The sequence below is a fragment of the Xiphias gladius genome, chromosome 15 (assembly GCF_016859285.1).
Source record: "Xiphias gladius isolate SHS-SW01 ecotype Sanya breed wild chromosome 15, ASM1685928v1, whole genome shotgun sequence".
In the NCBI taxonomy this organism is placed as follows: Eukaryota; Metazoa; Chordata; class Actinopteri; order Istiophoriformes; family Xiphiidae; genus Xiphias; species Xiphias gladius.
In genome coordinates this window covers 11,634,517-11,648,989 of record NC_053414.1, presented here as the reverse complement: position 1 = coordinate 11,648,989, position 14,473 = coordinate 11,634,517, and the positions used below count along the sequence as shown (strand labels likewise).

The following is a 14,473-nucleotide window of genomic DNA, read 5'->3' as shown; positions in this document are numbered from 1 at the left end:
TCCTCCAGTCACACTTCATTCCATTCAAAAACTTTTATGGGATGTGAAAATAATTCTTTGTTTGGAAGGACGTGTTTGTTTAATCACATTGTCGTTGATGTTATTTAGCATGTTTACAGTGCCAATGCAAGCTAGTGCAAGGGCAGTGTCATTTGCCTCCCTCTCTGCCATTACTGTGTGTTGACCTCATTCAAAATAGCTCCTCAAAATCAACTTTCTGTAGGTCGATAAATCTATATTTGGTTTCTCAGCACTCGTAACATGTTAATGGTACTCTGGTGCCACCTTGTGGAGAAAATTAAGAACTGTGCTGTCACCAATCTGTAGTTTACACTTTCAGAGATGGATGCAAACCATTGTGGCTTTATTGCCTTGCATACGAGATTCCCCAGCACGTTTTAAAGGATAAGGGTGGCAGTATCCTGTGTCATTTTTTTTCTTACTGTCAACAAATCCCATGAAAGGACCACAATCTACAATTTATAAGTTTGTCCCTCAATATTTTCTGACTTCCCCACCCTGTCTGTGGCAGTCGTCCCCATGTCCTGTGGTTCCTACTGAAGACAAATCTTTAAAAACGGGTCACAAATGTATAAATCTATATTTAAAAAGGGCTCAGTAATTTCCTAAAAAATATTTGCCTGGATACTGTAGTTTTTAGCAAACATTGTTTAAATAAATAATGCATTTGATGTGGACTATTGTCAGCCTTGGACGAACATACATTTGGGGCTCTAGTGAGTATTTATGGCAGCAGGAATGTGTTCTGGGATAAACTTAAGTGCCCATGTGCATGGAAATGAAGTAACGTGTCACCAGTGCAACACTGTGGCTCACTAATATGTTAATAGTAGGTTTTGGACAACAACAGGGCCATGTGACACAGACGTATAACCTGTAACCAGGCAACAGTTCATTGTTAGTGTTAGTCTTTCCATGGGATTTGTTGAGAATAAGAAAGATACAGAATAATGCCACCCTTATCTTTTAGAACCAGTACAATCAAAGACACATTTAAGCCCACCCCACCACTGCCTTTTATTGACAGTTATTCAGCGAAACACTCACTGACGCCTGTCTCTGCCTGAAATAGTCAGTTATAGAAAGTCTCACAGTTTGTTCCAACTTAGTCTTCTCAAATGCAAAGGGTCACGTGGTTTGGAAGATGTTTTAATGATCTGAAATAACAGATTAGCACTGAGCTGGAACAACTGTCCACTTGCTGTCATGCTTGTTGTGTTGACTTTATTTTGTGAAGCTGTGAGTAAGACTAGTCTCTGTCCCTTTTTGCCTCTCCCTTCTCCCTGCATTACGTCCCTCTGAATTAGCTGCAAGGCAATGGTATGTACTAACACTTAACGCTACGCCCCGTCTGTTCCGCTGCTGAGATTCAGCACAAGGGCAAATGAGGAACGCTGCATTTAATAGTTTTCTGTCCAACGTAAGAAAAACATCATTGGCTTGAATCAGGACAAAAGCACCACTTATGCATCTGTTGAATGGAAAAGTAAAGGTTTACTTTCTCATTTGCCCTTTCTCTGCACATAGAGTAGCACTTGATGATCTGACCCCGATCCTGTCCTTCTGGGGTCAGTCCACCATGCGAACCATACTGTCTTTTTGTTTGATCATCTTTCAGTTATTTATGTCCATTTCCATTAGACTGTTTCATCATGTGTATTGTTCATTCATTTTAATCAAAGAAATGACAAACCTGCACCAGTTAATGATTAAAGAGTTTGCTTTTTGTATATCTGCAAACATTCAACTGATCAGTTACTCACTGGACAACTTTAGGCTAAATTAGAGGTTTTCTGTTGTCAGTGTAGATCGACCCACAGTATCTCTTTCTCTCTCCTAATTGGTGTTGTTTGAACTTCAGAGGTACAAAACTATCCAGCTGATGATCTCTGTGTTTTGCCAGAACACAGCTCTAGATAAGGGGACCCTGCAGCTCACCACCCGTCGTTGCCCAGGCCCCCAGACAGTGCCGTGTTCAACTTCGTCAGCTTGCAAGAAAGTCCCATCTGCCCTCCAAATCAAACCGGCTTCAGCAACAAAGTCAGGAACAGCCTCTCCCACCAAACAAGCATTGTGCACCAACGTACCAAAACCTGGCGAGCTTACATCACCCACCGAGACCACGGGGACTGCTGTGCCTGATGCTGCATCCACCTCTAATCCTCCCTGCTCTCAACCCCAGAATGAAAAGGACCCATTAACTACTAAGCTTCACCTCCCTCCCTCTGCTCCTGTGAGTTCGCTTCAGTTCTCCCCCTCGCCCTCCGCTGAAACTTTCCCCATCACCTCCTTGCCCGTTTCATCCCCTCCTGAAGTAAGAACATCCCCTACATCCCCCTCTGCTGCTCCCTGCCTATCTCTAGAAGCTCCCTCACCCTCAAGCCCTCCTGGTCTTTTCACCTGCACAACCCCCTCTATACCTGTCTCCTGTCCTTCCCCATCATCTCCTACCAAACCGGCTTCTCTTTCTCCCTCTTCTCCTACCAAAGAAGCAATGCCCCAGTCTTCCTCTCCCGCAACGCAAGATTCCCCTTTCCCCGTCTCCCCCATCAAACCTGTTGTTGTATTTTTCCCTCTCTCTTCCCAAATTAAACAAGAACCTTCCTCCCCTTCTCCCATCCACCCAACCCTGTTTCCCTCTCCTCCTTCCACACCTCCCACATCCACCACCCCGCCCTCTCCAGCTGACCCTCGGTCTCCCAGCCCTCTACCTGCTGAAGAGCTTATGGAAAAGTTTTAAAAGTCTGGCCTGTGCTGTTGCCAATTTCACCCCCACTCCAACCTCTTTCCAAATATGTATCATTAAGACATGGGACGAGGAGAGCGAACATCCATCTTGAGCATTCCCAGTAGCTGTAAACTGAGCCAGTGACTGCTGTCCACATTTTTTCCTCTTTCTTATCCCACTCATTTTCTGTGAAGGAGGATACGAGGCATTTTCTAAGAGTTTGTCGATTGTATATATGGGATTGTATTTATTAATGGAGGATGTGGAGAAAGGGAATGAATTGAATATTACTGTTCTGAGTGGTCGTCTTTGGAAGTCATGCATTACTGTATCACATCAATGTGAATTCTTTACTTTATTTATTATCCCATTTTGACTGCCTGTGGCTCTTTTTGTAAATAGATATTCATTACACACAGACAACCCAAAGTGGGTGTCCTTTTGCTTACACAGAGACACAGTATGTCTATACTACAACTATTTCAGCATATCAAACGTCTAAACGTCTTGCTAGCCTAGTTACCTATTGTGTTTTGGCACAGTTATATCTCACTAAACTAACTATAACCGCTATTAGTATTTTCTCCGGCAACAGCCATCCTAATGATATCCACAAATCCGCTCCTGTGAAGTGCCACTACACAATATGATGTACAGAGGGTGGACAAAATAAGCGAATACCTACCGAAGTACCGAGCGAGGCGGAACTTTGCCTGTTTGACATCTTCAGCTCTACTTCTGTGTTTTTACTCTTCAAAATCATGCATGTAAAAAAGGGGGCGATTATCAGACCTGTTAAAGCAGACACAAATGGCCGTTCACATTCAAGTTTGAAACAAACGAGACCATTTTCTGTTGCCTCTTGTGCAGTTGTTCTCAACCTTGTTGCCTTGTGACGCCTTCAAACAAAGCTTTGTCTACTTAACATCTCTCATCACAAATGGCACATGTCTATGCATGGTGAACATTTCAGCCAAAGATACAAATTGCTTTATATAAATACTTTTAGGGGCCTGAAGATATCAAATTGTCCAACAGTTCAAAAGCAAAAAGGAAACAGTAGGAAAAACATAATGTTGTGTAGAAGGAATGTGTCATTCTGCTTTCCTATCATGTTGATTTGTTCCTGATTTTCAGATTTATCTTATTTACCTTTAGCGGCGTCCTGACCCCCAGGTTGGGAACCACTGCTTTTGGGGTCTCTAGTCATGCAGATAGTGTTACGCTAATTTGAATTGATAGGTTTAGGCGAGAAACAGTTTAATTATCCAGTAGTAGTGTTTCTATCCAGAAACACTTTCCCCAATACTCTAAACAATTCACAGAAAACACATTTATATCAGAAGTATTTTTTACTTAAGATATAGCCCCTATGTCAGTGTCAACTGTGAGGTCTGTTAATTACAGATTAACTCTTCGGACACACATCTGGAGAAAGTTGTTGTAGATGAATATTTTAAGTAATTTTTTTAATGCTGTGAGCAACACAAACCAAATTTCATCCACCTTCATGGTATCGAGGTAGGCAGAGCATTTTCAGAGAAATATATCTCTAAAACCTGGTCAAATAAAACTAGTATAATTTATATAAGTCCATTTGTTTAGATTATTTTGTACACCTCCTGTAACTGAAAGACACACTGACACATTCAATCACACATTGACTGTATGTATTGTTTGGTGTGAGCTCTGCAGTTGTGCATAGTGTGAAGAACCTTAGCTGTCCACCTGAAACTTGAAGACTTTTTTTTTTTTTTTTCTGCCTGTGTGCATCTGAGCAATCATGGCCCTTAAATCCATAACTGTAGTACAGGACATTAGAGAAAATACTGTAGATCCAACAGACATGAAACCAGACTGTAGGCCTGTTTCTCGTGAACTGCACATTTGAAAGCTGAACTGCTTATTGCTACGACTTTGAAACTACTTGCGTGAACGTGTCGTCAAGGTGACCGGTTTTTGTGCCTCACCACCGGCTAACTGCTCAAAGCTTAAAATTATGCCGTTATCGAAACCAGCTTGGCTGAAAAATGGGATCCCAAATTGTGCATCCTAAATTAATTTCCGAGTGATTTGTTTTGTCCTTGTTTGTACCTGGTTTGAACTCCACAGCATTTATCCCAGCTGGTGTTCGTGGGGCCAACTCCTCCTGTGGCTCAAACATGCCTCTTTACTGCTTTGGGACTCAACTGCGTGTATACTACCTTCACACATTCACTGCCTCCTTGTAAGACAGACCCCTCACTCATACACACAGGCAAGTGGGTCACTTAGCTTCTCGTATGTATATGTAGTTAAAGAAGAGCATCGGAGCAGTTTGTAAAGGGAAATTTGTATGAGGACAGTTTTAAAACAGGTAGCTCAACTACGTCAAACTGGAGTAACGGTTTTTATGAGGCATAGAGTGGCTGCGTTTAATGTTCCACTATTTTGAAACAGCAGGAAGCAAAAAATAAAAATGCAATAAAGAACTAAAAGGAATGTGTTTGTGGTGAATGTGTGTTTGTGTTACCGGAAGTTGGCCGCCAGAGGGTGCTATGCAGCCTTAGTGATTCCTAATGAAAAATACATTAAACACCAAGCACAATTCAAATTATAAAATTCCATTTTATTGTCAGAACTCGGCACACAAAACACTCCAAAATGATTTCAAAAAATATTGGTTGATAGATAACAGTAGTTCTCATAACTGGAGACTCAAAACCACACCACAACTCAAAGGAATGTGTCCTTTGAAGTCACAAGTGGACATTTATACTACAGAGGACCAAAGGAATACGTCTCATTGCCGTTTTAGTGCTGAATCACCTCTTAACAATATCACTCATCCTGTGATCTAGACTGCTTTGATGGGGGGAAAAAAAGAGAAAGAACCTCAGACTGAAACGCAGTAAGTCCTTTCTCTAATTGCGCTTCTCACTTTGCTGTTGGCTGCTTTGGAGACAGGACTCAAAGAGGACTTTGAAGATGCTAAGCTGGCTTGGGGCACTAGGTATGACATGGTGGGGTTTTTATTTAGAACTAAAGTAGTAAAAATTATGATCTCATACCCACACTCTTTCCAGCACAGACAATCGAGACTAATCAGTTTTGAGGAAAAAAAAAGAAAAAAGATTCACTGTGTGCTAATTCAGTCATTTGGGAGAGAAATGTAACTATGAAAGAAGCATAATCCTCGACATGGTTTTCCTGACATCTTCCCATATGTAAAGCTCATTTTTAACATCACCGACGCCGGGAAGGTTTGTGTTTTTGATGTTTAAAGTATTAAATGATAAGACTGCGCTGAAATTTTTTCTATGAGCAGTGAGCCATGCACAGAAATGCAATCTCTTAGCAAGCACAGAGGTACAGAAGGAATGGAAATTTTAAATATGAAAGACTACATTTAAACAGTATATATATAGCGATATTTATATAAATGTATATTCCCTCTTCATTTATCCTTCTGTCCAATACATTTAATATTTATTCAAACATTTCATATCTAACGGCTATGTTGCCAAAATGGCAAAATGCATGTTAAAAGTGAATGATAGCTTAATAATTATTCCCAACACACACACACCTACCGAGGAAAGAAAAAAAAAAAACTCACCCACCCTAAAGTACACAAATATTTGGATTTTAAGTCAAGAGAAAAAGTTTTCACTAGCTTCCCACAAATCCCGCTTTTCTTTTCCTGGAGGAGATGAAAATAGATTCTTACAGCTAAAAATAGATTTGTTTTTAACCGTACAGCAACATAACCCCCACCCTATGATTTCTATGAAAATTTTCTATCTGATCTACAAAATATAGCAATGCCCTTTTTAAAAATAGTTTGAATTTTTTTTTTTTTTTTTTACTATAACAGGACAGATTTGTTTTTCTTCTTTCAGTGAGATACATTCAGGATATCAGGATAGACAGAATAGTGCCTTTGATAAGAGTTCACACTTGCAACAGTTTGGATCTTTGTCAGTGTCAAACTTTGTTAGTCAAGTTGTTGGTACTTTCAGCTCAGTACCTGGTCTGGTACTCATGGTGCCACCTGTTGAAGTCATTGTAGAAGAGCACGATACTTCCAGATGCCATGCCAGTTATGATGCACCTTAGAGGAGTTAGGAGGGAACATCATTAGGTTTTGTTTGCTTACTAAGTGTCTTTTTTTTGTTTTTTAAATTTGCTGTGAATTTAATTGAGATGCTTATACTTGTATTTGAAGTATATATTTCTACTTAAGTGCATTTCAGAGGGAGCAATTGTACTTTCTACTCCACTATATTTTTTTGACATGTATCGTCACTAGTTACCTCAAATATTAAGATTTAGATTTTATATTAGGATTTTACATAACTTCTTTTTTATCTTATAAAGTAGGATATATTATATAAAGTAGTTAAAATTTGCATTACCTTGAACAGCTACAACATTAAAATGCTGCTTACATATCCGTACAGCAGCAACAGTATTAATAATCTGTTAATAAAATACATATAACCTGGATAATGAGGACTTTTCAAACATGGTATGTAACTTTTGCTGAATAATGGCCACTGCATCCACAAGTGACAACTTCAGAGTAGTAAATTCTAAAAAGGTCGCAGGAAGAAGTAGCAGACTGAGTCAGCAATGTTTCATACTCAGTAGTATTTATCTAAAGTTTGCTGAAATTAGCCATTAGCCACCAAGTAAGGCTGTAGCATCATAAGTATTGGATTGAGCAAGGCTGCCTTTTATTGCTTATAAATTCAACTTTTTTATTGGTAAAAGGAAGAATGTATCATTTAATGTTTCAAAAGTCACTGGAAACAGTCTTGCTTTAAGCGCACCAATTCTTCCGTACTTTCACTAAAACAATGCAGGACCTTTATTGTAATCAATCATTTTTTAAGTGTGGCACTGTTGCTACAATTACGTAGGTAAAAGATCTGAATACTTCTTCCACCACTGGATTATATAAGTATGTAAGTGTTTATGCGTGTGCTTGTTACCTTTGGTCATGCGACATGGCCATGGAGCGGATGCCTGCATCACAGCCAGGGTAAGTGAACAGCTGCTTGAGGTTGTGGACCTGCCAGACAGATACTACGCCTCCATCTCCACCTGTCAGCAGATACTGGCCATCACGACTGAGAAGCATGGCCTGCCAAAGAGAAACAATAAAAGTTCCTAATTATGCATTTGATGAGCCTGAGAATTCCCCTTTTATTCTATGCTTCGGGCAATGTCACATCGCTTCTATTATTAGTGTTACAATCATCATTATAATAATAATAATTATTATTTTTATTATTATTATATTTAGCCTGATTATAATTATTATTATCAGTCTTATTTAATATAAGTTTAGATTTCGTGATTGGTTATAGTTTTCCAGTGGTAAAGCGTACTGTCCATTGGGAGGTGCCCCAGTGACTACAATGACTTACTTGTTTGATCATCTGTTAACTGCCCTTCAATGCTTAAAAAAAAAAAAAACCCCAAAAAAACCAAACAAAAAAACCCCCCACCATGGCAGCAAAGCTATTAAACCTGTAACAACAAGCAAAAATGGTTTCCGAATAGGACCATTTTATCTCTTATGTCAAAGTAAAGCTCATACTGTCAGGTCATGTGATCTAACAAAAGATCCCAGGGTCAGTGCTGCTGTCCTTAAGGGCTTTCTGTACACACAGACCCTGACTTGCAACAAAGATGGCTCCCCTTAGTGAGGCTCCAAGATTTACTCGTCTCATCTGCTTTTCCTGCGAACTGTAACAGCTGAATGGGCCCCCCGGGAATCAGACGTCCACAACTCAAGACGCGTGTTGGAACTTATGTGCACAGTACATAGTGGAAGCTGAAACTTAAACAGTCAGGAGCATCAATCAGCATGTAACCGTAACTGATGAAATGACGAGGCTGACTGTGAGTTCTAAAAGCAGCAAATGACACTAATTTAGAGCTTTTCGCGTTTGTGGTTTTATGACACTGAAGTCGGCCGTCTTTCAGCTGCAGCCGCTTTGTGGGGATTCAGCAAGAGACACTTCAATCATCAGGAGCATATGTATTGAATCAAGTTCATATTAAATTGGAAAATGAAACTTAAACTTAATTTCTGAAGTTGGAACAAGTCATTTTCAGGAACTTTACTTGGTATGGAAAACATAAATAACCCATTCAAGAGCAGTACACACTGGATCTGACAAAGAAAAAGTGCAGCCTTAATTAGGCAAATGTTTTGAATAAAAAAAAAACTTTGTGGAATTTCCTACCACACTAAATTCAATGAGATCTGTTTCTCATTCTCATGACGCACACATTTAAAACAGGCACATACTCGCATATGAAGGCGTTTACACAGACAGACAGACAGGCACATACAAAACGGGCATACAGTCATGCACTCGCATGCTGCACGCTGGCAGGAGGCCACAGATTCAATCCAGCCTAATTGCCACGTTAGATCATCATCCAAGATGGGCGGGAATGGAGCATGACTGAGTGCAGCGCTGTTTTGATTTGTGTCGTGTGGGTCTGCTTTGTGTGAACATTAATTGTCATGTGTATCAACATTCAGAGTAAATCTGACAACAACGATAAAGATAAGGCTCCATTCAGCAAATCATGATCAATGCCCTTGAACTGAATTACAGTGTATATGACTACATGGGAAAAATGGTGATTCATTATACGTACCAAAAAATGGCTACCTTTTATTGAAAAACTGAATTTTAAAGCACCGTTGGTTAGATTTTTGGCCACTTGGGGGCAGCAAAAGAAGCTAGAAACATAACATTGATATATTATCACCTTTATGTTATGGCAAACAAGTTAGCAAACAGTTAGCATACGTACATAACCAGCAGACATGGAACAACATTAGCATTTATTTGTTGGCCACCTGATGAATACAAGTGCAATATCCACTCTCCTTTTAGCTTTGTTTTGGTCTCAACCAACTCATGGGAAACTCTGGGGAAATTATTTGGCTCTGTAGCTGCCAAATGTCAGATATGTTCACCAGCCACTCACTATATTTTCTCTGGTGCTTGATGCTGGGCAGGTGGTGTACAGTGGGTTTATTAGAGATGTTTAACTGAAAACAACTGCCTGATACGGATGGTTGTACCAAAACAGTAAAGATGCAGAAAATGAAACCAAAACAATGAGCTGAAAGAACCTAAAACGCTCTGTATTGCTGAGGGGAACTGGATGGTAATTCTTTGTGGGCTTGTCACTACGAGTGACCCCTTTCATGTTACACAGAGTGATTTAATCCCTTCTTGATATAAAAATATTAGTGCTGCTTTAAATTTCATAAATTGATAAAATAAGTTGTCACAGCTAATTGTTTCTTGGCAATATCCTGCATGAACAGATCCTGTATTGCACAATAACAGTTGGAGAAAAAAAAAAGAAAATAAGAACTATTTAGCAGTTACTGTGTTGTATTAATCTATTTTGTGCATCTACTAATGGAGTCCATGACCTTACTGCAGCCCAGCAGGAGGCAGGAGAGCTGGCAGACATGTCAGCCCAGCCAGGTAGGAGGCTGCAGACAGACATTATAAATCAGTCCTTTGCCACCGGGCGGTATAACAAGATGGCCGATGGCTCTGTGGGAGCTAAGATGGCTACCCGGGCTCAGATGACTAAAAAATGACTGCAGCAGAAACACATGCACTTTTAATGCCCATATTTCCTACTTCTTTCGGGGGAACGGTGGGTGGATTCTGAGACTAGGGAAGGTAAAAAGTTAAATTTATGGTGCTGTTAATCCCCCTGTAACATGGACGCAGGCAGTGAAAAAACTGCTGGAATGGTTACACTGCCTGAGTTATACTAGTACTTAAAAGACTGTAATACATTCAGTATGGCTCCTGTCACTCGATTCTGCTATTAGACTAGGATGCCGACTGTTAGCCTGTCATCTACCCTTTTTCTCCAGACCCTTATAAATTCACAGTGCATACATTCTCTCTCTTTCTCAGTTTTACTCTCTTTCTTTCTAAGTGGATACTGCAAGCCAGGACAAACACTTATTTATCCTGGAGTCATACTGCGCTGAGGCTCCGAGGGCTAAGAAGATTGATTCTGGTATGTACATGAGTGCACTGAATACTGCTGGAGTTTCAGACCAGGGGATGGAACTAAGGGGGGGTGAGGCAGGAGGGGGTTGAGACTCCAACAGCCTCACTCAAAGATGTTAGGATTTTTCTAATGCCATTCGACATAGCTGGAATTTACAACAGCAGAGGAGAGCTGACAAGGCCGGCAGTGGCCCGCACTGTTCCCAAGTCACAGCTTCACATTTTTAGAAGGAACTCTGGGAAAAACACAAAGCACTTGACGTATCTAAAGCACCACCAGTTTCTCTTAAAGAAACACTAAACTTACAAACTAATCACTGGCTACTTTCCCAGTACACTCCATCAGTATTTAGTTATATTTGTGTTTAAATTATATTATATTTGTGACTTTATGTAGGAGCAGGCTGGTTGGCAGGTTAGGGGCCTGGGCACGAGAGGTTTCTTAATAGAAAACAGGCGTGTGGATGTCTGTCAGAGCTAGCTTAGAATTCCCAGGCCAAACCGGAAACAATGGGTTGGGAAATCAATGGCAGTAGCTGCTATCTCATGTCACTCTAGCCACAAGGGAGGAAATGTGGGAAATGGGGAATGTATCGTCCTGCGCTGGAGGATAGTTAATGGTGTTGGGTGTGCAGAGCTGACCACTTCTTTGGAATGTTCTCTACCTCTGCTGCTGACGCAATTTGGCCTGACAAAAGGGCTCTGGGATCAAAAGGACCTTTTCCTCTGGGGTATGCTTATGAAAGGGAATAAAAGAGATGTGAAGCCATGGTTTGCTCCGAGGCAAGTCGACCCTTAACTTACTCAGATCTCAAACCATAGGAAAGGCTTTAATCAGTGAGAGGACTTTCTACACTGATGTGGTGCAGACATACACATGCAAATGCACTTTCACATGCACGCTCATGCAGAAATACATTTCCTCACCTTGATGCTGTCTTCTACCTCCATGTGTCCAAGCAGTTTGCCGTTGACACTGAAGAGACAAAACTGTCCCTTGTCGTAATAGATCATGCAGTGCCCCTCAGTGGAGGACTGGATTAAGCGGGGCCGCATGCAGCGCTCTGGGACCTCCAGGGTCCGCAGCAGGTCCCCATTCATGGAATGGATCAGACAAGGACCCTCTGCAAACAGGTAGGAAAACACGATACGAGAAGTTAGAAAAGCTCAATTTGCACTGCCTTTTATCAGGCAATCCTTTCATATTGGTTTTGTTTTGTTTTTAAGGATAAATTTAGATTATGGACGTATTTAGACAGGCGAACAGACAATCTTACCCTTGCAGCCACTGATGACAAGACCCAGCTCAGCACACACACTTGCACACGTGACCTCACAGTCATGGCCTGTTAAGATGGCCCGCGGTGTGGTAAACTCTGCTGGGGAAACACAAACAAAACAGGTCTGTCTATTACCAAGAACACCAGCACAAAAAAGTGCAAAACAACTTTCGGTCACTAGAGGGAGCTCAAAGCAAAACATACTTACTGATCTATTCTTTATAGTGCTCACTAATAAAATAATAATAACTAGAGTATAAAGGCAATTCAGTCATGTAAGAAGCTTTATGAACAACCATGTGAAAACACAAACACGATGTATAAAATTAAACACAAAAGCCAAAAGGTTATTAATTTGTTCAGCTCAGAGGATATTTGTTTTATATTTTCTTTTTTTAATGGAAGTATATGTAGTGTTGTTTGCTGCACAGACCTTGAGCCTGTTATCCTGCACACACATTTCTCCCCTCATTCACTCTCCCTTTGTAGCACTTGTCACCCACCGCCTCTCCCTATCTTTAAAACCCTCTCCCTGTTACTGCCTTCACTGGATCCAGATGTTCCTGCATTGGACGGACAAAGAGAGCCAGAGGGAGCGAGAGTAAGTTTTGGTCCAAGTCATGAAGTCTCTGTGATTTTGTTTTGGTTTGAGCTGTCAGGGCGAGCGACAAAACAAAATTGCCTTCTACTTTTCCATCTGTAAGTACATGTACACACTATCATACACAAATGTACACTTGCATGGAGTTTGTACATTACATTTTTTTTTTTTTTGGACAAATGTAGAGGGATCACTGGCTGACAGATGCTGTTTCCAAACTGTTCGTCGTATTGTAGTGTGTGGAGGTCAGCAAAGCTGTGTGTGTGTGTGTGTGTTATCTTTAGTATCTTTAGTCTTTAGTGAGGCAACATCCCTGCACTGGAGTTTCGAGTTCATTTGCGGTTTATTGCTCAGGGAGGAGGCCTTGTCTTTAGTGACCCCATCGTCTTCTGTTAGAGGTCAAGTTCAGCTCAAAATATTTGTAAACCAACCCCAAATGGCTCTGGGGAAATGGAATTTAAGTAAAATAGTTAATTAAAATGGATTTCTTACATTAAAATGCAGCAATGTACAATACTTTTTGTGATATACTATAGTAGTTTCAAATACGGTTTAGTTTGTTAATGCAGTTTCTCTCTTTAATTCAGTTATGACGACATAAAACTCAATACAGGTTCACTAATAAGCCAAGGCTGCTGTTAAGCCTTAATTAGATTTAGCAGAAAGACCCTACACTGAACCTACTGCTCACTGAACCCTCTTGTAAAAAGATAAACTAGTGGGCACGTTTAACTCTAGTCACATGTAAAAACGGCATCAGCAGTGTTCTAAATTAATAAAACAACTGAATCCAATAATTAGAATATTAAAGATTACAAGGTGATACTTAAATCAATGAATTGATTGTGATTTTTAAAAAAAAACATGGTTTGTAATTGATATAATTAATAAACGTCATTCAAATAATCCATTCAAACTGGAATTGATTCATTCTAAAGTCAATGATAATCATTGAATAATTACAAAAAAAGAAAACAAAGCAAGCAAACAAACAAAAGACCTACTGTGTACTAATTATTGACCTCACCTGTTTTCATCTTAGCTGACTGTTTTAACTGCTTACGTCCAGCTGTCCCGTCCACTTTGAAAATACAAACTAGCCGCACAAACACTGGTGAAACCAGGTCGGCAAAGCTAAGTGAGGCCCTACAAGCCCGTGTGTTTAAGCAGGTTGTTGGATATCGTTCAGAGAAGATCGATAAAGCTGATATAAATTTGTGTATAAGTTGACCTTTTTAGCCACTACCTTCCAAGTTTTTATAAATTAGGGCTGCATTTGCTTATAGTGTTATACCTGTATATGACTTAAGCTGGGACACTGAGGAGGGTATTAACTTTCTGGACAAGTGTGTGTTTGTGTTTGTGTGTGTGAGAGAGAAGGGTTGGGTACTAAAAGCCACAACTATTTTGGATCCTGTTCCAAGTTGGTAAAATTGCCAGATATTTTTACCGTCTCCCTCTTTTTTAGTGGCAAAGAGTAATGTACAAAGCATTTAGGTTTCATTTAGCAAATGTGTAATGTAGCTCAAAACACTTGACTATTACTATGTATTTTGGAGTCAATATTTGACATTTTTCAAAAAAATGTTAAGTCATTTATGATCTTTGTTGCTCAAAGTTGTCAAAGGCCAAACCTCAATGAATTCAATTACACTGACTCAAAAGTGTTATTGAACCACAAGCCTATATGTGAGTTTGTGTGTGTTCATATGTTTGAGATAAATAAATACGTGATAATGTGTATATTAAAACTTTGTGCACTAGTACGTGTTCCATTTAAAACATT

The 14,473-nt window shown here is 40.0% G+C and overlaps 2 protein-coding genes across 10 annotated transcripts in view; one reads left to right on the top strand and one right to left on the bottom strand.

Moving 5' to 3' along the window:
• dclk2a (doublecortin-like kinase 2a) overlaps nucleotides 1–5,359 on the top strand; it is a 45,476-nt gene extending 40,117 nt beyond the window's left edge. For 8 of the 9 annotated variants that reach the window (XM_040145209.1, XM_040145208.1, XM_040145205.1 and 5 more), the window contains one exon: nucleotides 1,925–5,359. In XM_040145209.1, coding sequence (XP_040001143.1) covers nucleotides 1,925–2,761 — 837 coding nt within the window. In that variant the 3' untranslated portion in view covers nucleotides 2,762–5,359. Of the gene's footprint in view, nucleotides 1–1,328; nucleotides 1,342–1,924 lie in introns of all 9 variants that reach the window. The other variant, XM_040145210.1, reaches the window with a different exon arrangement.
• Nucleotides 5,337–14,473, bottom strand: part of lrba (LPS responsive beige-like anchor protein) — a 191,710-nt gene continuing 182,573 nt past the window's right edge. Inside the window, exons 54-57 of the mRNA XM_040146675.1 lie at nucleotides 12,084–12,185; nucleotides 11,734–11,930; nucleotides 7,726–7,877; nucleotides 5,337–6,842 (exon numbers count right to left, since the gene is read on the bottom strand). Coding sequence (XP_040002609.1) covers nucleotides 6,752–6,842; nucleotides 7,726–7,877; nucleotides 11,734–11,930; nucleotides 12,084–12,185 — 542 coding nt within the window. The 3' untranslated portion in view covers nucleotides 5,337–6,751. The remainder of the gene's footprint in view (nucleotides 6,843–7,725; nucleotides 7,878–11,733; nucleotides 11,931–12,083; nucleotides 12,186–14,473) is intronic.